This window comes from Rattus norvegicus, chromosome 11 (assembly GCF_036323735.1).
Source record: "Rattus norvegicus strain BN/NHsdMcwi chromosome 11, GRCr8, whole genome shotgun sequence".
Lineage (NCBI taxonomy): Eukaryota > Metazoa > Chordata > Mammalia > Rodentia > Muridae > Rattus > Rattus norvegicus.
Window position 1 is genome coordinate 54,273,915 of NC_086029.1, and position 22,214 is coordinate 54,296,128.

A 22,214-nucleotide genomic window follows, 5' to 3' on the forward strand; every position below is an offset into this window, starting at 1 on the left:
ATATTTATATAAAAATGTATAAAATAGTTTTAAGTTTATGTGTGCGAGTGTTTTGCCTATATGTCCATAGGTGCACCACATGCATGCCTGCAGAGGTCAGAGGACGGTGTTTGATTTCCTGAGGTTGGGGTTATGATCATACGGGTACTGGGAACTGAAGGCAGAGCCTCTGCAAGAGCCACACGTGCACACACGTGCACACACGTGCTCTTAGCTACTGAGTCATGTCTCCAGCCCCCGCCCCCACCCCCACCCCATATCAGTATTTTTATTTCTAATTTGTACAGCTATTTTAAAATGAAAGTTAGTCGATTATCATTTGAACAGTAATATTATACGCTAATAAAGCGAGATAACCTAGTTTGAAAAGGTGCACAAAGTGGCCTGTGCCCTACCTACTCAGTACCGTTTCTAAGAGAAGTAGATTAACCAGATCCCTCTCCTTCCCTTTGCTTAGCTGGATTTTGTATGAGAAACCCCATTTCCAAGGTCAGAAGTGTGTGTTGGAAGAAGGGGAAAAAGTGTTAAACCGGGACTGGCTCCTTCAGAACAGGAAGCACCCAGAGAGAACCTTCGTCCTGGGCTCTATCAAACGTGTCTTAAAGGTAATACAGCTACCCACCTCCCACTCTTTTACTTCTCTTTTGTCAAGTAGGAAAGTTGCGCTGTGGCCTGACAGGGCTGAAAAGTAGTTGCTACTGTTTGTGCTAATGTATTCATCTTCATACTTAAATGTCTGCGTATCAGTTGTTTAAACAGACGATAACTTAAAATCAAACCCTTAACTCTAGGTATCACCACTATCAGAATCTAGAAGAACACAGGTCGTTGATTCAACTTTTCCTAATTTAAATCCTGCTACTTTGTGTGACTGTTGCATTTATGTATGTGTGCGCACACACATGTGTTTGCATGTGTGTATGTATGTGTGTGTGTTGGGGGTGGTATGTATCTATGTGCATGTGCTGGGAGATAGTAGTAGGGGTAGCAGAGTTGGGAGAGAAGGTGAAAGTGTTGCTGTTCAGTTTTCTGTCAGGAAGTATTATTGAAGATGAGAGAAGCCTTCCAACCTGGGGACATTTTGTAAGATCCCATGTGGTAGCTTAGATTACTAATTAGAGCAGACCTTAGATTCGAACAGGGTCTCTTCTCTATGTCCTTGAGATTTCCTTCAGGAAATCATGTAAGACATGATACAGTGCAGTTACTAATATGGTGACCATAGAAATGGGGTGTGTGTGTGTGTGTGTGTGTGTGTGTATGTGTGTGTAACAATAATTGAGGTTGTGGGCTGGAGAGATGGCTCAGCGGTTAAGAGCACTGACTGCTCTTCAAGAGGTCCTGAGTTCAAATCCCAGCAACCACGTGGTGGCTCACAACCATCTGTAATGGGATCTGATGCCCTCTTCTGGTGTGTCTGAAGATAGCTACAGTGTACTTATATAGAGTAAATAAATCTTTGAAAAAAGGAAATATTCAAGTTATGATAAAGACATGTCTACATTTATTCTATACAAATCAGAACTACAAACAGATTCAGATCTAACAAGTACTTGTGACTGCTTATGGGCATAATGACCGTCGTGGGCAGTGGGAACAGAAGTGTTGGAGGCTTTGGGTCTTCAGGATGCTTGAAGTCTGGGGAAGAATTTGAGTTGGAAAGTACACACTGCGGATCCCCAGCATACGGGGGATCCGCACCTCATCTGAGTCAGGTGATATCCGAATTAGAATTTTAAACGGATAAACGAGGATTAGAAGGTGTGGTAAACTCATGGGTCTTGGTGGAGCCTCTTTAGTAAAACAAGGCATGAGTGTTAGTGGGTCCACGGCACAAAGATTACCATGGCCAAGGGGACCGAGTCTTCTTCCATATTTGGAACTAGCTGTGATTGTATCTGCAAGGCCCATTTAAGTGGTCATTTAGATATCTAACTTAGTAAACATTTCCCCAAATGAATTATTATTTTGTAGGTAGAATCTTGGGGAAATCTCATAGCTTGCGGTTCTGAGCCTTCCCTGGCACCATGCCAGCCCTCGTGGGGAGAGATGAGAGCAAGATTTGGCCTCTGGCCATTCCTACTACTGCACTAGATCAAACAGGAGCAAACAGATTGAATCTGCTGAGCATGGGAATTTAAGTGCATATTTGCACATCTGCCTTTTGTTTAGAATACTAAGAGGAAAAAAAATGAGTTCTGCTCACATTTTCCCCCTGTCTTCCATTGTTTGCTCAGAGTCGTACTTTTCTGGTTGTATCGTGATTGATCGCACATCCTCAACAACCCGACCAACGTTTAGCGTGGGAGGAAAATCAGACGACTGAGCCTCTAACAGAAAGTGCAAGAATATTGTAGAAAGTGAGAATCAGGCATGGGGCTCTCTTCTCCAGCTATGGCGGAATTCCGCCTAGGGATAGCTTCCGGCCGTGCCTAGGCTTGCCTAATCCAAGGTTATCTTGCTTCATCATCTTGGTTTCAGCTGCTTTCCTCTGAACTGAAGGCCCCGATTTAACGATGTCTTCGCTTGATTATGAACAGACACAGCAGGGCCCTACAGGTTCGGCTGGCGCAAATCCCGTTTAAGGCTCACTGTTGCAGCCAGTGGAGGTGATCAGGGGTTAGGGGTTGTGGACCGCGCAGTGACTCCAGGGCGATCTTTTCTGAAATGAGAGCCGGTACTGTACATGCCCATGCTTAACTGGGCACTGCACATTTGCTTTAAGGGTAGGTATTATCCTTTCATCATGGCTGGAAATCACTTAAGGTGATGCCGTCACTAGTAAACCATGAAGAGGGAACATCGTTAAATGAGACTAAAGGCATCTTGCGCAAGAGGGAGAAAAATTGGCTGTTTTTTTTTTTTTTCCTACTCTTTTAGTTAACTACAGTTCATTGTTACTTTTCTCCCCTCTAATCTTGACTTCAGCGTGTTAATCGTTATGAGTAAAAGGTGGCCTTAGTAGGAAAGTGTGGGATGAAGTCTGCCCGCTTCTGAGTCAGCTGTTTATTGTTGCTAGGTTACCGTAAAGGATCCTCCAGTTGTTAGAGTTTGGCTGCCTTTGCCTGTCAGTAATTATACAAGTCTTGAAAAGATGCTATTTTTGTGACAACCCTCCCCAGAGACAGCTTAGTGAAATCTTTTTCAACTGACTTGAGTGAAAACTAGGTTTGTAGTATCTGAGGACGAAAGGCTTCTCGTTTTGTTTTCTTCTTATTTTTCCTCTCAGGCCTTATGGCTTGGTTGCCTTGCCACCACCACCTGCGTTACTGTAGACACGAATGCCTCTTAGCTTTTTCCCTTTTAGAGCACACCACCCAGACATTGTTTGTGTAACACAATGCGGAGGAAACTTGTTTGTGTGAGGCATTTAGTTATGTATTCCACTACTGTCCCGCAGCTCCCCAGGGGGACATTAATACAGCAGTGTTTGAAGTAGCACTAACAGCACTGTTGTGAACTGTACACAAAGGACCATTGAAGATTGACAGCTGACTATTCTGGGCATTTCTGCCTAATTGTGAAATGAAACTTCCGAAGGAAGTAGACTTCATATATATACACATATGTGGCCGTTTAACTTGTGTTTCTTTAGTTTACTGAAACTTAGAACTTATTTCTGAAAAGGAGATATATTCATTTAACTGCTTTGAGAACTATTTTAAGGCAAACATCACAGTTTATATGTCATATATAATAAACACGCTCTGTTGGTGTGTTTATTATGTATAAACATATACTTTTTCTCATCTTTATTAAATTGGGTATTTCTTATTTACATTTCAATTGTTATTCCCTTTCCCGATTTCCAGGCCAACATCCCCCTAACCACTCCCCCTCCCCTTCTCTATAGGTGTTCCCCTCCCTATCCTCCCCCCCATTACCGCCCTCCCCCCAACAATCATGTTCACTGGGGGTTCAGTCTTGGCAGGACCAAGGGCTTCCCCTTCACTGGTGCTCTTACTAGGCTACTCATTGCTACCTATGAGGTCAGAGTCCAGGGTCAGTCCATGTATAGTCTTTGGGTAGTGGCTTAGTCCCTGGAAGCTCTGGTTGCTTGGCATTGTTGTACATATGGGGTCTCAAGCCCCTTCAAGCTCTTTCAGTCCTTTCTCTGATTCCTTCAACAGGGGTCCTGTTCTCAGTTCAGTGGTTTGCTGCTGGCATTCACCTATATATTTGCTGTATTCTGGCTGTGTCTCTCAGGAGAGATCTACATCCGGTTCCTGTCGGCCTGCACTTCTTTGCTTCACCCATCTTATCTAGTTTGGTGGCTGTATATGTATGGGCCACATGTGGGGCAAGCTCTGAATGGGCATTCCTTCAGCCTCTGTTCTAAACTTTGCCTCCCTATTCCCTCCCAAGGGTATTCTTGTTCCCCTTCTAAAGAAGGAGTGAAGCATCTGCATTTTGGTCATCCTTCTTGAGTTTCATGTGTTCTGTGCATCTAGGGTAATTCGAGCATTTGGGCTAATATCCACTTATCAATGAGTGCATACCATGTGTGTTTTTCTGTGATTGGATTACCTCACTCAGGATGATATTTTCCAGTTCCATCCATTTGCCTATGAATTTCATAAAGTCATTGTTTTTGATAGCTGAGTAGCACTTTATTGTGTAGATGTACCACATTTTCTGTATCCATTCCTCTATTGAAGGGCATTTGGGTTCTTTCCAGCTTCTGGCTATTATAAATAAGGCTGCTATGAACATAGTGGAGCACGTGTCTTTGTTATATGTTGGAGCATATTTTGGGTATATGCCCAAGAGAGGTATAGCTGGGTCCTTAGGTAGTGCAATGTCCAATTTTCTGAGGAACCTCGAGACTGATTTCCAGAATGGTTGTACCAGTCTGCAATCCCACCAACAGTGGAGGAGTGTTCCTCTTTCTCCACATCCTCACCAGCATCTGCTGTCGCTGGAGTTTTTGATTTTAGCCATTCTGACTGGTGTGAGGTGGAATCTCAGGGTTGTTTTGATTAGCATTTCCCCTATGACTAAAGATGTTGAACATTTCTTTAGGTGCTTCTCAGCCATTCGGCATTCCTCAGCTGCGAATTCTTTGATAAACATATATTTTATTTGTATTTTTAAATAGTCTGTTTATAGTTGGGAATCCTTTCTTTACCTGAATTGTATCATCTTGGGAAGACAATTGTGATAACACATTTTGACTAATATAATGTGTTGGGTACTTGATTGTCTAGTTAGCATCTTCTAGTTACCATCTTACCTCATGTATTAATGACAGTGATTGAGAATTCAGCGTGTGGAATAGCACCCATCCCACCCCCCCCAAACAAAGGAAGTCGTTCAGTCTGTAGTTAGTGGTGTCTCTGATGATGATCGCATGTGCTCATTTTATTAAAATGTCTTCATATGAATTTCAAGCATTAGAGGTGAGAATTATGTTACTGGAATTTGAATTATAGGACTAAGCACCCTTGAGTACACAGGGTTGTGTGTCTGGACAGAACGATATCTCTAGTTTGGGAAAAGAGAGAAATCATTGTGATTCTAATCCCTTAAGAAAGGACAATATTTTAACCACCACTATTAGGTATGATAAGAGATTCCCCTTTATAAAGAGGATGCATCAAGAGCATAAAACTTCCAGAGAACCACGTTGGGTGGAAAAGAACAGAGAGGCCCCGGGTGTGACTGCAGAACTCTGGGGAGTGCCTGTGGGTCTTGACACTGTGGAAAAGCAAAACCAGAAAGCACTCTGGTGTGCACTGATCCTGGGAGTGTCTCAGGGGAAGGAGCGGTCTGAGAAGTTGGGGCCTTTAAAGGCACTCCTGCCTGACTCCTAGGGTTATGGCTGCAGTTTGCAGCAGCAGTGGAAGCAGGTTAAAAAGAACTAGGCAAGTGTCATTTTTAAAGGAAGTTGTGCGGGGGCATGCTGACAGTGAGTATCTCATTTTTTAAAGGCCAGGGTAGAGTCAAAGACTGTAATAACTTATAAGCCAACTTGCCCTGAAAAAAAGCAGAGTCCCACAAGTAGGAAAATCCATTTCCTTTTTCCTCACCTCCAGTTCCTTCTCCTTTGTTGATGTAAAGCAGATAAACACACTGGAGGGGCAGGGCCTCTCCTGTATTTATTTTTTTAATGTCCCCCAGGAGATCAGCCTTTTTTTTTTTTTTGAAGTCCCTTCCTCCCTTAAGGCTTTGTTATGCTTCTGAGAAGGAAGACTTGCAGACCTTTGGCACTCCAACCCTTTAGTAAGTGAGGCACTCTTAGTGGAACAAGCGTTTTTAAAACGAAGCCGAAAAGAAAAAGAAAAGAAAAAAAAACATTAAAAAAGAGACAGGGGGCTGGGGATTTAGCTCAGTGGTAGAGCGCTTACCTAGGAAGCGCAAGGCCCTGGGTTCGGTCCCCAGCTCCGGAAAAAAGAACCAAAAAAAAAAACAAAAAAAAAACAAAAAAAAAAAAGAGACAGTAATTTTTCTCGCAATGTTTATATAGTTGTCGGGCTATTCACATGACTCCTGAGAGAAACTGTTTAAAGCCCATGCTTAAGCACTAACAGTTCCACCCTGTGTTGTTCTCGTGGAGAATCCCACTACACAATGAAATCATTGTGACCGTGAGTCCTGGGTGTTTACAGCACTAGCCCGCGTGTGTCTCTAGATGACTTCAAGGGCGGTTTTTCTTCTGCAGGATTGCAGCATTCCGGAAATAGAGCTGCGCCCCAAGTCTGACCCTGGGTGGTGCCCCATCTACATACACCGATCCATCCCCAATCTGGAAGAGCTGAACATCCCCAAGTCTTCGACCTTCACCGTGAAGTCAGGAGTGTATGTGTTAGCTTTTCTATATTGTAGTGATTAATGGCCACTAAAGTTAACTGTTTTTACCTCCAGTCTCAATACTTGACACATGCATTCTGAAGTCTTAGTTGGTCTTGTTTACGCTTCTGGATACCCAAGAAAGACTACCTACCCCCTGGCTTAATACAGATTCCATCTTCCTTCAGATCCAATTAAGGCTTTTGATGAACGACTTCCAGGAGCAGGCACAGCCTGCTGATAGATAGATAGATCCCATTGTCTTTTTATCTAACAGCGTTTGGGGATTGAGAAACAAAAGCACGTCTCTGATCTACAGCTTTGGAGCCTGAGCGGTTCCTATCTTAACATTTATCTGCTGATCCCTTCCCACCGCCAGGCCCACGTCACTGCTCTGTCTTCTCCTTCTCCCTTCCCAGAGGCAAAGGCTGAGTGAATGTCACTCACCTAGTGATGAGTGATGGGTCCTGGACGAGTGGGCCAGCAAGCAAAAACTTTAAGTTATGGTCTGCATGCCTTAAAGGTGCCCCGTGTCTTAGGTCTTAAGAAAATTCTAAAACAGAAATTAATACACAATACTCAGAAACAAGTTAGAAGGTAGAGATTATATGAGTTATAAATACTTTAAACGTGTTAGCCTACCCCCTCATAGTTACTTTGGTGTATTTTATTAGTGTAATTCTATCACGGGATTTCTTGATCGTCCTTTTTCCTCGTAGACAGCCAAGATAGCCTATCATTATCCTACTTTAACCAACCATTTGTACCTCGTTCAGTTGGCTGGCCTACCCAGATGTTAACTTTAAGGGGCAAGCTACAGTTCTGGAGGAAGACCAGGGGCTCTTCGAGATTTCTGCGGCAGAGATGAAATCGCTGCAGACTCTTCAAATGGTAAGCAGGTTTACCTTCCTCTTGCCCAGCACCCACTCGTGCAGGTCACGCAGCTGCGCTCTTTGCCGATAGCCCTCAGTCCCAAGAATGCTTGCCCCACCGAACCGCCACACCGCATATCGCGTGTCTCTTCACACCATACAGAACGCTTGCATTTACTTGGAACTGAGGCAAGTCTATCACAGCGCACGCAGCTTTCTGAAATTTTAAGTATTTAATAATAAAGTCTTCAGTCTGTCTTGTTGATGCTCATTAGAAAATTAGTCGTGGTAGATTGTCTCTTCCAGTTTGGAAGTGAATAGAAAACTTGGCATTAGTAATAAACTGGTCGTTCTTTCAGTGTTTACCTTTTTAAAGACTAAATAAACGCCTACAGCATCTCTGGGGAAAACTTTTTCTTTTTTTTTTTCTTTTTTTTTTTTTTTTTTTGAGGCACAAGCTATTTGTGCCTGGTTCTGTGCCTTGGAAAACAGAAATGAGGACAAAGTGCAGAAATGATAAGAAATCTCACAGTGTCCAATAGCAGTTTCGACGCTAACATTACAGCATTAGGATGTTTTGTGAGATGCTGTTGCTGTACGTAGTGTAGTCACGCTGTTACAAGGACATTAGGTGTGATCGGCTGTGTTAGCAGAACTGGGAGGTCATGGTATGGAGATGGGGCAGTGCCCTAATTTAGAAGACCTAAGTGGTCCTAGGAGACGCACTGGATATGGGGCGTAGGACTCTGCCCTGCCCAAGTGTAGCTTCTGAAGCTGTTATCAGGTCTGCCTTCTGTTTGGGATACTCTGCATCTGCTGTTAAGTCTTTAAATTGCTTGTGTATGATTTGAAATCGCTTGCCCTAGCTATACTGATGTAGATCAGTCTGATGTGGCTTTGGCTCCTGTAGGGCTTTGAATTTACAATAGTTAAATTTTGACTGCTGCGTAATTCACACGTCCAAACTCATGAGATTTTTGTAACTCACACCTAACTTTGTTACTTTCTCAGATTCCGTATGTTAACGTTGTCTTAAATGTTTTGTTATCTTTAGGGTGGACTGAAAGTGGAAATGCCTATGAACTTAAAGGTAAGCCTCGTACTGGCTCAAAAGACGGACCACTAATCTAATATAATGCAGTTGCCTGACTTCATGCTACCTAACAAGCAAACGGGCGGTAGTTGGAAGCGATGGTGTAGAAGGTTCTCTGAGGGCCCATATTGTGGAAAGGAGGGTGAAGACAATGCACAGAGATGGAGGTCTCTGCATTGTCACCTCCCACAGACCCACCCAGCACCCACTGTGTAGGAAGGTGACAGGTTTGATTTCTCTTTGGTGATGGAGATTCTGAGATTGATGTCCGTACCCAAGTGAATCCAATTGCACTCTGCCCGATTAGAGGCTGGTGCTTGGAAAGAGACCGATGCCAATGGGGCATAGCTAGTTCTGTTGGCTGTGAGTCAGTTTGTAAGTGTGACTGCCTGAAGGGAAGCGGGAGGGGCAGAGGTAGAGGCAATGAAAAGTGGGGGGCAGAGGTGATAGAATCAAGCATATTACAGAGAAGGAAACAGCTACAAAATGTGTGTAAGGAGGGATGGGAAGAAAGCCAGTGGTCAGATGCAGACAGCCTTCAGAGGCAGGAAGTAGCCTCTCTAGCCAGAGGTGGGTGTGGAGGGAGACACCTGCCATCCCTTTTCACAAAATAAGATGCTACCAGTGCCTCCCATCCATCCTTCTCTATGTTCCACATCACAATTTATAGAATTGACTGCAAATTTCTCAATCACACGGATGGAGTCTTTTAAAACTCACATGTCTGAATGCATCCTCTATATCTTGCCTGTGTGATGGAATCCTCTGAATTTTAAAAATACCCCAGTATTTTAAAAATACTGTTTTGATTTTGAGAGGGGTCAAAAAAAATGTTCAAAGTTTTCCAGATGATTAAAAACGCAGCAAATACTGTGAACTGCTGACCTAATAAACGTAGAGTCACCCATGGCACCACCCACGTGACTCCTGCTGCTGCTTCCAAGTGGGGTAAATCACAACTTCATATGTGAGAGGCTGAGTGAGATGCTCTGGGCATTTATAGTGCCTCAGGTTGTAGGCATCTATGAGCAGACTGATTTTCGTAAGTGATCACAACTCATCTGTTAGAAACTAATGCCGGTGATGTCATGAGAGCTTACTCATAAAGAAATACTGCTTTTTATGTAGCTGAATGAAACTTCATTGTGTGTATGTATTTTTAACAAATATATACTATTTTATGTATATATAAGATATAATAAAAATACGTACTGTCCTGTGAAAATCTAGTATGTAAAGCATCGAGAATTGGTATCTATTATGTTACAAATGTTTTAGGAACAAGTTAGAATTTTTATTTAGTTTTATGTACTTAAGCCTAGGGACTCACTCACCAGTATCTCAGGGTTTATTTAGTTGTATACAAATTATTGTGTTGGCCACAGCGAGGACTACAGATGACGTGTGGACAGATTGACCCTGTTATCACAGCTGTATATTTAGGGCAGGGGAACTTGAAAAGTAAAATGAGCAAATAGTAAAGAGAACACCGTGGTGACAGTTCTCTACTGTTGTCCATCTGTCCCTGCCCCACTCATAAGGTGGTAACCTTCTGATTGAACCCAATGTCCAGTTAGGAGAACACTTTGAGTTTCCCGCCATTTCCCTGGGTCAGAGAGGTTTGCATTTAAGTTTAAAACCTCACACCTCTTCCTTTTTCAGCAAATATCTAGACAATAACCATGACAAGAAGGAGAATTTGGTTTTTTAACCCAGTAAGTAATTTAGTTTTATGTACCGGAGGCTCCATATGTTTTTACACGAGGACAGATCTACAGTGAATTCACAACACATGAACGATACAAAGAAAACTCAGGAATCATCTATAAGACAGTTGAGCCGACACAGTGGTCCTAACATTTGAGTAACTGGAAAAAATTCTCCTTGCCAGGCGTGAGAAGTGTGAATGTGAGAGTTAGTGGTAGGCCCTGAGAACTATATTCTTTGTGAATACCAAATGCTATTTTAAGTTGTAAAAGTAATTTAAAGAGCAGATATTGTTCCCTATTTGTGTTTTGTCTTTCATATGCCATTATGTAATTCATAAAGTATCCACGCTGTAATACAAGCACATTAGATAACAGTTTATGTTTTTCAGGTTATCATTTATGAGAAACCTCATTTCCGTGGACATGCCAAAGAGTTTAGTGAACATATAGAGTCTGTCCCTAAGTTTTTAAAAAGTGACAAGGACTTCCGTGGCATTGGATCAATTCGTGTCATTGGTGGAGTGTGAGTGTCATATTTTCAGTACTTAATTTATTAGTCTACTTGTAAAGATTAGCTCAAAAAATGTGCTACCCAAGACAAAGTCGCCAACCTTAACCTTACAGTTTACCTCCCTTCTGTAATGTAGGAAATAAAATGTATAACTTCGTAGCAACAGCCCACTTACTGGTTTTAGAGATTTGAGATTGAAACTATATTGTGTATTTTATGCAAAAATTTAATACCTAGCGTTCCTAAAACACTGTAGCAGAGTTGCAAGGTCAATTTCCTTCTTCCTTCCTTCCTTCCTTCCTTTCTTTCTTTCTTTCTTTCTTTCTTTCTTTCTTTCTTTCTTCTTCCTTCCTTCCTTCCTCTCTTTCTCTCTTTCTCTCTTTCTCTCTTTTCCTTTCTTAGAGATTTTGAACATGAGTGAAGGTCCGTTTTTTAATCTACTATCCTATTGATCTATTGTTGTTAGCTCAGTTATGTTCTAAGGGTCTTGGTGATGGGTTATCTCATTAAAGGAGTAGAGTGAGACCTGCGATCCCAGAGTCACAAGCGTTGACAATTGTGATCCCCTGTCCTGGAACAGTTTTTGATGAAACCCTCCAAACACAGGGGTGTGGCTCCGACCCAGCTTCAACCAGCATTTCCACAGCAAAAACCCTAGAAAAGTTGTATGCATACTAGTGTTTACTTAGGCATTCTGGGGGGTCAAAACACCAAGGAGAAACTTGGCTCAAGCTGATTTGCCATTGAGAGGTCAATGCTGGCTGGGTTCCACCCAAAAACATTCTCATGTCTCCCCTCACACAGTGGTTATTTTTAATGTCAAGTATCAATGTAACATTGTACAACTTGTTTACGCCCCAGTAATGAAGGGTGCTTTTAAAATACTCATAGGTGCGCGTGACCTGTCTGCAGTCACCCACTACAGTTCTATTTTTGTGGCTTGCAATACAAACTAATGACAGCCATATCAGCCAAATGAGACGAGAAGAAAACTATCGTACCTACGTAGGTCATACTGATATTCCAGTAATCATTTAATTACTTACCCCTGCATTAAAAACAGGCTCTCTGTTAAACAGACACACACAGTTTGGGCAGACATGTTTTTATTCTATTGTGTTTATCTGTTGTGTTCTCTGGTTTGTGAACACATGTCTTTGCTATGGACTTTTCTTTTTCCCTCCCTGTTACCTAAATGTTTTCCCATGTTAACTAGATGGATTTAAAACTAATGTTCTGCCTTAGGAAAAAAATGAACTGTTGAAATCTAGTGTGATGACTATGGTTATTTTCGAAAATGGCTTTAAAAAAAAGTGAAAGAATGACCTCTGAGAGAGAACACACACTCATAGTTTTATTTGAATGGCTTCTGAGAGAGAACACACACTCACAGTTTCATATGGATGGCTGCTGATATAGAACACACACTCACAGTTTCATATGAATGGCTTCTGAGAGAGAACACACACACACAGTTTCATATGAATGGCTGCTGATATAGAACACACACTCACAGTTTCATATGAATGGCTGCTGATATAGAACACACACTCAGTTTATATGACAGTCAAGAAGAAAAGCAGTATTCCCACTAGGAAAATAAATGACTTGGCTCGTCATGTCTGCTACCTCTCTCATGGAGTTTTAGCTGGTTAGCTTTGTACGTGGATACTACAGTGTAGCCCTTCTTCGTCCGTTCTCCATTTTGAGGAACCTGAGTGCAGCATAATTGGCGATCTATAATTTCCTTACACTCATTATGAAATAGATACAATAACCATAGTCCATCTTTTAAGATTGAGGTCTCCGTGTGGCTCATTCTTTTTCTCAGTCAAATATAGCTCAAACCAAGCTTCACACAACTTGCTTAATATGAAAGACTGACTGAGACTGTCTTAAGCTGTCTATGAAATTGCCCTCCATTTTTTGAAACTCACTAAAACTTAGTACATTTACAACTCACTCCAGTTAACTGTGGAGTTCCACTCCCTAGCATTGTATGCACATAGAAGGAGAAGGCAAAGAGAAATGAAGGGTGGCTGAAAGTGTATGGCTTCCTGATGTGGGAAAAGAGTTCTGGTTTTGTTTTTGTTTGTTTGTTTGTTTGTTTGTTTTGTTTTTAATTCACTGCTTCAGAGGAGTGAAAAAAAGAATAGCAGGCAGCCTCTTTGGGCTTCACATTTTTCAAGTTTCTGAATCAGAATGTCCCCTAACTGTGAAGTTCCGGTGTGTCCATTTGGAAGGTCCAACCCTTACTGCTTAGCTCGGGTAAAGGCTACGTTTATAGGCAGCACATTTAGTGAGTCATCTGTGCCCACAGTGCATTAGGCACTCCTAGGTGTGATCTTTAGAAAGAGGTAAGATTCACAGAGGAACCTAAGAGCTGGTAGGGCTTTATCAGCGTCTCCTGTTAGGCCAGAACTCAGGAAACTTGTGTCCCTAGCAAGTACTCCACAGGAATGCTTCCTGTTTCCACAGTGAGCGCTGATAAGATGCTAGGATGAAGGTTTCCCACCCATAACTGTTTATAGATGTTTTAGCCCATGTGCAGGACTTTGTGGCCTTTCCCAGTTTCTCCTTAGGAAAACCTCCTGGTGTTGTGTTTTATCAGCAACTGGGTGAAAAGATCTTTTGGCTTAAACTTTGAGTAAATGATTAATACAGTAGTCCTCCCTTGGTTCCAGAAGGGTTTAATCAGTGTAATGAAAAAGATTTCCTTGGATCTCAGTGTGGGCTTGAACCTTTTCTCGTTGGCTGAGGGTGCTTTTTTCCATCGTTTCTGCTTGGCAAATCCTTCTCAGACCATGGTGAGATACGGTTATGAGTCGTGCCTCGAACATAGCTTGCCCTGCTGTGGTTCTGCAAGAGACCTTTGCTGGGAAAAGTTTTCAAACTATAAAAGCCATTGATCCAAGAGATGCACACAGTTTGCCCATATCTGTGCAGGAAAACAAATAATGTCATTTTAAAGATATGAGGTGACAGCTTTGACCTTCATCCCGCTTTTCTCTTTTGCTCTCTTAACTAGTTTTCTCCATGGCTCAACTGAGTATCCTGTATTTCTAGGTGGGTTGCCTATGAAAAGGAACATTTCAAAGGCCAGCAATTCCTACTAGAAGAAGGGGACTTTGAAGATAGCAGTGCTTGTGGGGCATTAAGCGGACCCATCATGTCTTTCCGGTACCTACAAGCTGTGAGTCTGCTCTCTTCACTCTAATTCAGATCTGTTTTATCTTTTCATGAAAATTGGACATGATTTCTGGAGATGGAGTAGGAGAGCCTCCAACTGAACAGGACTTGCCTATATTTCTTGCCTGGGGTGATTATTATAGAATAACCTTTTTTTTTACTTTTACTTGTTTGAGACAGAGTTTCTCTGTGTAGCCTTGGCTGGTCCGGAACCCACTTGGTAGACAAGGCTAGCCTAGGGTCCCTAAAGATCCTCCTGCCTCTACTTCTTGTGTTCTAGGATCGCAAGCGTGTGTCATCACTCCTGGTTTGGTTTACTTTTTATTTTTTATCCATTGATTCCACAGTTATTTTTTAACACCTCCTTTATTAGATATATTGTGAGACACCCTCCCAACATCCAGGGCAGGCAGTCTGGTTGGGAAGATAGCACATAGATAAATGCTCTGAGTTGTTGGACTGTGACTGTATCCCGGAAACAGTTGCTTGGTCTGTTCTTCCTACTTGGAATATGAAGGACTTCATTGGAAAGATGATATCTCAGCCGAGACTCCCAGCACTCAGGGTTACCCAAGTGAAAAGCTTTCATGATGGACAGAAGGCATGCCATGAAGGAAAACAAAAGTGTTGTTTTATACCAGGAGACTGGCCCTGTCCATGGCTGATGTTGAGAGTATTAGCAGGGGGCGATCTTAGCAATGTTGCAGTAATCTGGAGGCTTTGGATTGTTGTTTCAGGGGATGTGGGTCTGCTGACATCTAGTGGGTAGAAGCCAGGAAATCCTGCTACATCCCTGAGTTGGGAAGGTCTTCCCCAACACTAAAGCATTATAGGATGAGTCACAGTGGTGGCTCCTTGGGTAAAAGCAGTTAATGCCAAGCCTGATGACCTGAGTTCAATCCCCAGGATGCACATGGTGGAAGGAGGAAATTAAGATATCCTCTGACCCTTAATATCTCTCTCTATACACACACACACACACACACACACACACACACACACACACACACACACGCAAACACAATATGGCCACACATGACAGCAACAATAGCAATGACAATAATTAATAATAATAATAATAATAATAATAATAACAATAATAATAATAATAACGGCAAGGCCACAGATGCTCCTGGTGCTGAGGTAGAGAGACTCGCCTGGAACTACAGCATTGAAAAATGCAGTTAGGTCAGGAGAACATTGGAAGGATGACTCCAGAGTCAGTGAATGAAGGGCCTGGTGCCACAGAAGAATTTAGATTCATCTCCCTTGAGTTGATTGTGAGTCACAGGTGGACCTTAAGTCCCAGTGGACATGAGAAAATTAGTGACTTAGAGAGATGGTTCTGGTGACTGCATGGGGAAGCAGAATCGTAAGGGGTGGGGGTTGCTGCTGCAGCTAAGCAGTCCAGAGTATCCCAGCATTCCCGGGAGGAGTGGAGGGAGACAGAGAAGTGATGGGTGGGCAGCTTTGTGAGGATATTGGAGCTTATCGGATGTGGCTCGTTACCCTGACCAGCCCCTCTGGACTCCTGACAGTGTCCAGAGGAACAGTTTTCTTACCATCCCAGTATTATTGCAATCTCTTCCCAAAATGATCTCTGTTCTGTTTCCAGAATGTTTCTCAGGCCCCCACTGAGGGAACTCGTATTGAAGTGAAGGGTAATCATGGGCTCACATAGACTTTAGGTGAACATAGGGATTGTGTCCTTTAGGTTTCTCCTGCGTGACCCCCACCGAGAAGAGGTGTACAAGGATCAAGGAGAAGCTTCTGTCCCCATAAGTGATCTTTTGCAGTAAGAAAGTATATATCGGCAAAAACAGGTTCTACATGGAAGGAGTTGAAGACGTTCCATGGCAGGTTGAATACAGGAGTTGTTTCTGCAGTGACAGATGTGTGGCTTTTAGAGTGTTGCTTCTAGTACACAAGGCCCACACACCTCACCAGACCACTCAAAGGGCAAAGGATGAAACTAAATCCAACAAAGCCTGCTTTCCTCTTCAGGGCACTGACGTCACATGCACTGAGGAGTTGGGGGTCATGATTCTAGTCACTAATATTCACTATTAAACACTTCAAGCCTGCTTCCAAGAGAGAATGAGGTGGGAGCCCTAATGCTACGAGAAACATTTAGAAAGGGTATGTTGGTATCTCTGAAGAGCAGCCACAACCAGGGCAACCAAACAGAAACCAACCCAAGCCACTGGCTGGAACGTGCCGGAAGTCAGAAATACAAGAAATATTATAACAAGTACTGCTAAATCAAGAGAGATTTGACCTAGACAAGAGTTTATAGTAATATGGTAGAAAAGGTGGCACGAATAAACACATTAATTTCTGCTGTACACCAAAGTTTAAGGCATGTGTGAAAATCATGAGGTAGTTTTTATGATAAATAAGCAGAAGCGCTCTTCAGATAAATCCTCTTCTCTGCCTTGTCTTTAATTAGATTTTAGGATGAAGTTACAATCCTTATGATAATCTTAGTATTTGTCAGGTATTAATTTATGGCTTTAATAGAGACTTGCGCTAACCCTGGCAAAGGCTCCTGCGCGCCCACTGAACGAGTGAGGGGTTAGGATGGTTTGAGGAGGAGCAAGTTTGTCTTGTGTAGAACACAGGCCATATTGCCAGTCTCCACTGTTCTGAAAGTGTGGCCTCGAAGAGCTCTGTCACAGCAGAGAGCTGGGTCTTATTCCATTACAGGCTTATTAGGCGTGTGATTTTCCTGCTAGCTATCCAGGAAGGAAAGCTATGTCATGTCGTGTCAGTTCAGATATCCTGGCCACAGTACGTGGAGCACTCTGGATGTGCTAAGGTCAAATGGCGGATATGTTCCTCAAGGATAATGGGAACTGGGCCACTTACTGACGGGACAATGAGTAGTAAATATACACACATGCATATGAAGGGTTTTGGCTATATAATATATATATATATATATATATATATATGTAGATTGCTGTCTGTAAGCAGGTGAAGGCGGGTGAAAGACAAGGCTAGAACCTGTTATTGGGCAGTGGAAAAGGAAGGCGGGCTAAGAGTTTTAGAGATGGGAGAGACAAGAAGGAAGGAAGGAAGATGGAGGAAGGAGAAGGATGATCCAAAGTCCACGTGGCTTTAAATAGCCACAGGTAGCTATGAATATCTCGTAAGGGATAGATAATTACAGGACGAATTTTCTTATCTAGGTGGGCAGTTTGTGTCAGTGTCAGTTATCTCTGAGTTCATTGTGTGGATGTTTTTGTGAGTTGAGAATTTACTGATACAGATCTAGCTGATGTATTACAGGCCACTTGATTTTACGGGGGTTGGGGGAATGGGGTGGTGGTGGTGGTGTGTGTGACAGCTAACCACAGGGGGCAGATGGCTGGGAATGTGAGCAGAATCCATAGCAAGAGAACCGTGATGGGCAGTAGCAGCATGGAGCTAGCCCTGGAGGTGGCAAGACCGCCGGGGCCAGAGAGTAGCCGGCGCTAGCATGGGATGGTGCCTTTTTTTATATTTCATGAAGTGTGTGTGTGTGTGTGTGTGTGTGTGTGTGTGTGTGTGTGTGTGTGTTTGTTTTGATCTTTATGGACCATGGTGTTCAAATTCCTTTTGAATATTTGCTAGCCAGGCACATAAATAGAAGGAGTGATTGTGGCCCTGGCAGCCTTGCCGAGTTAACAGTGAAAACTGGTGTGACATACCTTTGTCCTATAGTACGAATGTCTGTGACCTGGAAAGGGGAAGCATGGCATTCACAGTCTCAGTTAGAGTCATGTGAAACCCCCATGCAAGCAGGCAGGCAAGCCGTGTAGTGTCAGTTCAGATATCCTGGCCGCAGGACGTGGAGCACTCTGGATGTGCTGAGGTCAAATAGCGGACATGTTCCTCGGGGAAAATGGGAACTGGGCCACTTAGTGATTGGAAAAGAAGGAGAAATGGATCCCCAGCTCCCAGTGAGTCACTCAGACACTCACTCACGTGCTGCTGGTTGCTTTTTAAGAAAGCGGAATACTGCAAGGGATGTGGTAGAGTTCAGCCTTAGGGCCAAGGAATCTTCATGTCTTCTCTTCCTCAATAACATTTGTTCAGCCTTCGTGTTTTTCTTCAGGTTTATACTAGATTTTACTGTCTAGATTTACTTTTGCTATTTGATTTTGTTTTTTGTTTTTGTTTTTCCATATCTAGGGTCTGCCTTGAGACCTCTGAACCCAGGTGGTGTTGCAGGCCCCTCTTGCCTTGAAGTTAATAGGTTCACCAGGTCTTTATAGGTACCTGGATCACAGTGCCCACCCAGGGCCGTAGCCTAAGAGCTCACTGGCTGGATCAGCCAAGAGGGTTTATGGAACTTAAAAGTTATCAAAAATGCCGAGCCTACTGATTTGTCTTTGAGCTTAAAGCAGCTCTCAGTTTTGTTTTGTTTTGTTTTTTTCTCACAGGCAGGACTATACCTGAAGCTGTACTAAGTTAAATAAGTGTTTAAAAATATAAAATAGACTATAACCTTTAAAGTTGTGACGGTGTACATATGTGTGGCCCAGGGAGTGGCAATGTTAGGTGTAGCCATGTCGAAGTAGGTGTGTCACTGTGGGCAAGGGTTAGAATACCCTTGTCCTAGCTGTCTGGCAGTGTCTCCTCATAGCAGCCTTCAGATGAAGATGCTCAGCTCTGCCTGCACCATGCCTGCCTGGACGCTGCCATGCCCCTGCCTTGATAATAGTGGACTGAACTGCTGAACCTGTAAGCCAGCCCCAATTAAATGTTGTCCTTTATAAGAGTTGCCTTGGTCACGGTGTCTACTCACAGCAGTAAAACCCTCTAACTAAGACAAAAGTCATTCCAGTGTTTTCATCTTCCTTGAGCTGAAAAAAGACCTACCCTTGCCTGTGGAATGTTCAGTGACTTAAATCAGGGATGTAGTTGCCTAGAATTCATAGGCCGAGCCTAGACATGGCTGTCAGCATCTTTTCCACTAGTCTCTAGAGTAAGGCCTGATCTGATGCTTTGTTTCAATGCCTTTTTGCCCCAGTGCTGAGGAGACCAAACCGAGGCCTCATTCATGTTATGCCATTATGCTATCCCCATGTGATATCTAGAGGCTCATCCTCAGGAGGTCGGGCCCAGCCCTGCACATGGCTTAACATATGGATTGACTTTGAGCTCCAGCTCCGTCCGGCTCTAGGAGATACTACCTCAAGGGCTGCCAGTCAGTCGCTGCATCTGATTTCCTGTGTTTGGCAGATTTGAAAGGAAAATTACCAAATGGGACAAAGCCGGGGTAGTGGTTCAGAGGGAGAGAAGTACCTGGAGAAAGATGGAATACAAAAGCTATAAGGCAAGAAAAGCCACAAATAAAAGCAGAAAACAGAAAGAAGGTAGCTCCACGTCTTGGCTTACTCATGCAGACTGCTGCTGAGACCAATGTAGAGAGCTCGGGTGTGGGAGCGCATTTCTGTCATCCTGGATGCTCTCAGCACTTGCATACTGTAGTGTGATTGCTGTGACAGGAGGTCCCTCCTCCCCTTAGCTCCAAGCCTAGCTGTCACTGTGACCCAAGAAGGCTCCAGAACATTCCTCAGCTGGCGCTCCCTGCTGCACAGTGATTTGTGCAAATCCGTAACATGAGTATTTCTGAATGAAATACACACAGGTGCCCTTCTCCAGTGAAACTCAGTGATCCGAGGCACCCCTCCACACACTGTGCTTTTCAGTCCTGAGATCCCAGCAAGGAGTAATCATCAGGTAACTCTAGGGTCAGAGGAACTGGAGACCGGGAGCTTGCTTTTCGAGAAATGGGGAGGTGACTAATTGAGCTATGTCCCTGAGCCTTTCCATTGAGGCTAGGTCTGGTTTTGCTGGTCACTGTTGATCCTGGCTCCTGGCAAGTATCAGGCCACGCCCTGTCCAGCCATCATTGGATCCTCACAGTTGCCGTAAACTGGTCCCTACAGTTTCAGCACAGAGGAAAAGAGGCGTGTCTGTGTCTGTGGTGATGGTGATCTGGCAGGAGGTTCCTGTTGTCAGCAGAACTTTAAGTCACTCAGGGTAAACAATGCACCCTCCTTGGGAAACTTATCCATCTGGGGACTTTAAAGATGATCACAGGTTACACATGGTTGTGTGTGTGTGTGTGTGTGTGTGTGTGTGTGTGTGTGTGTGTGTGTGTGTGTAAAACCAGAGATTAGAAGGAAAGAGGAGCGTGTTTTAGAAATGAAGTTTCATTTTAGTAATATCTGGGATAGTACCCGATCCAGAATGAACCTTTTCAGTTTACCTTTTTTATTTATTTTTTTAACCTTTTTTATTTTTAAATGCAGTGCATGAAAGCAATTTACCGAAGGAGGTACATTCTCTTGAATTGCAAACGGTTCCACTGGAGACAGAACCGAAAACTCGATTATGGCTTAGAAATTATTTTGTGGTGAAAATGTCAGGCAAAACTCTTTTACCCTGAGGATTGATAGAACTTTTGAATTTTCTCTCGGCAGTTTTTAAGTTTTTGGAAGTGGGGAGGGGAAGGGGGGGTTAAGGAGGTGGTGTCACACACCTTTAATCCCAGCGCTAAGGAAACACAGAGGCAGACAGATCTCTGAGTTCCAGGCCAGCCTGGGCTACAAAGTAAAAAAGTTAGTTGACACGTTGTAGTTTGAAGTTAAAGGTAAGAAGCTTAGTGTTGTGGGGTATAGAGAAATTGACAGCATTTTCTGTACTTACAGTGAACTAATAGGAAGACATTTGCACGTATGTAAGTGGATGGGTTCCTGTATGTGTATGTTGGTTTGTGTGTGTTCCTGTGAGCATAGGCCAGAGGTCCACAGTCAACACCTATCTTCCCTTTAAGCTTTCTACTTGATTGTTCAGCCAGGTCCACTGAACCTGGACAGCACCCATTTGGCCAGAACAGCCTGGGAATGCAGGTGTGCTCCACTGTGCCCAGTTTTTTTTTTTTTTCCTCTGTTTTTGAGAAATTTATACATGTATACAATGAAATAGGATCTTAACTGCTTCCCATTTTCTTCCATCCCCATCATGTACCCTAAGCATCCTGCACCCCAAGCATCATGTTCATGCCTTTTTAAAATAAAGACTTTGAAAACCCTTTAAGTCCAGTTAGCTCTGCCTATGTGCATGGCTGCAAGGCTGTGAAGGGCTCCCCACTAGCCATGTGACCTCCACTCAGCTTCCTTCCCCAGGTAAGTGTCAGACAGCAGGGGCATCATGTCATGCAGCAGCCCTTCCTCCTCACCTGAGGGAATGGGGTGGAGGTCACAAGGCTATCCAAGAGCTGACAGTGAATTCGAGTCCAAATCTGCGTATTCATCCACCCTAAGCTGTTAATCATTATAGAAATGCAAGGACACGAATTTAACCAACAAACATTGCATTATACATATGCATAAAGAAATGCTCATGAAATTTTGCATAGATTATATATAAATATATAACGGTATATATATTTAAAAATTAAGAGTATTTACCATTGGATAGAGAGAAATGGAAAATTTTGTTCAATTTTTTTTTAATTTTGATAACTAGTATGTTTTATTATATATTATTTAAGTCTCTTCCTGAAGGGCCATGGTACAAAATTTCATCTAGCTGTTTTACAGTTTCTTAATTCACTGATGAAATTAGGAATTTATGTGTTTGGTTCTAATGTTGCTCATGTGAGTAGCCTCTGTCTTATAAACACATACGTTTAAAGTTTTTTATAGGATCATAAATATATCAACTTTAAAAGTAATTGTCCTGACCTCATTTTGATTTTTGAACAAGTAGCAGGGTTTTTTTTTTTTTCTTAAGCTTAGTTGTATTTAAGGCACATGAACCAATACCCCTTGTTGTTCCCAGTCTGTTGTTTTCACTTGACTCTGTGTAGATTGCTCAAGCGAAAGTCTGAGTACTTCTGTAATTAGTGGCACACGTGATATATCTAATCCTGGCAGTTCACCTAAAACTGTTGGCTAATGTCCGTTTATTTGACATGTGCTGTTTTCAGACTAGAGCAAATCCAGGCTTAGTGTTTTTCTCTAAACTATACAGGAATGGAGATCACGACATCG

General features: G+C 42.9%; 1 protein-coding gene across 1 annotated transcript in view; it reads left to right on the forward strand.

The window, feature by feature from the left end:
• The window catches only part of Crybg3 (crystallin beta-gamma domain containing 3), a 112,564-nt gene that overhangs the window by 55,516 nt on the left and 34,834 nt on the right, over positions 1–22,214 (forward strand). The window contains exons 7-12 of the mRNA XM_213639.11: positions 458–605; positions 6,662–6,798; positions 7,566–7,680; positions 8,716–8,751; positions 10,853–10,986; positions 14,041–14,167. Of these exons, the coding sequence (XP_213639.6) occupies positions 458–605; positions 6,662–6,798; positions 7,566–7,680; positions 8,716–8,751; positions 10,853–10,986; positions 14,041–14,167 (697 nt within the window). The remainder of the gene's footprint in view (positions 1–457; positions 606–6,661; positions 6,799–7,565; positions 7,681–8,715; positions 8,752–10,852; positions 10,987–14,040; positions 14,168–22,214) is intronic.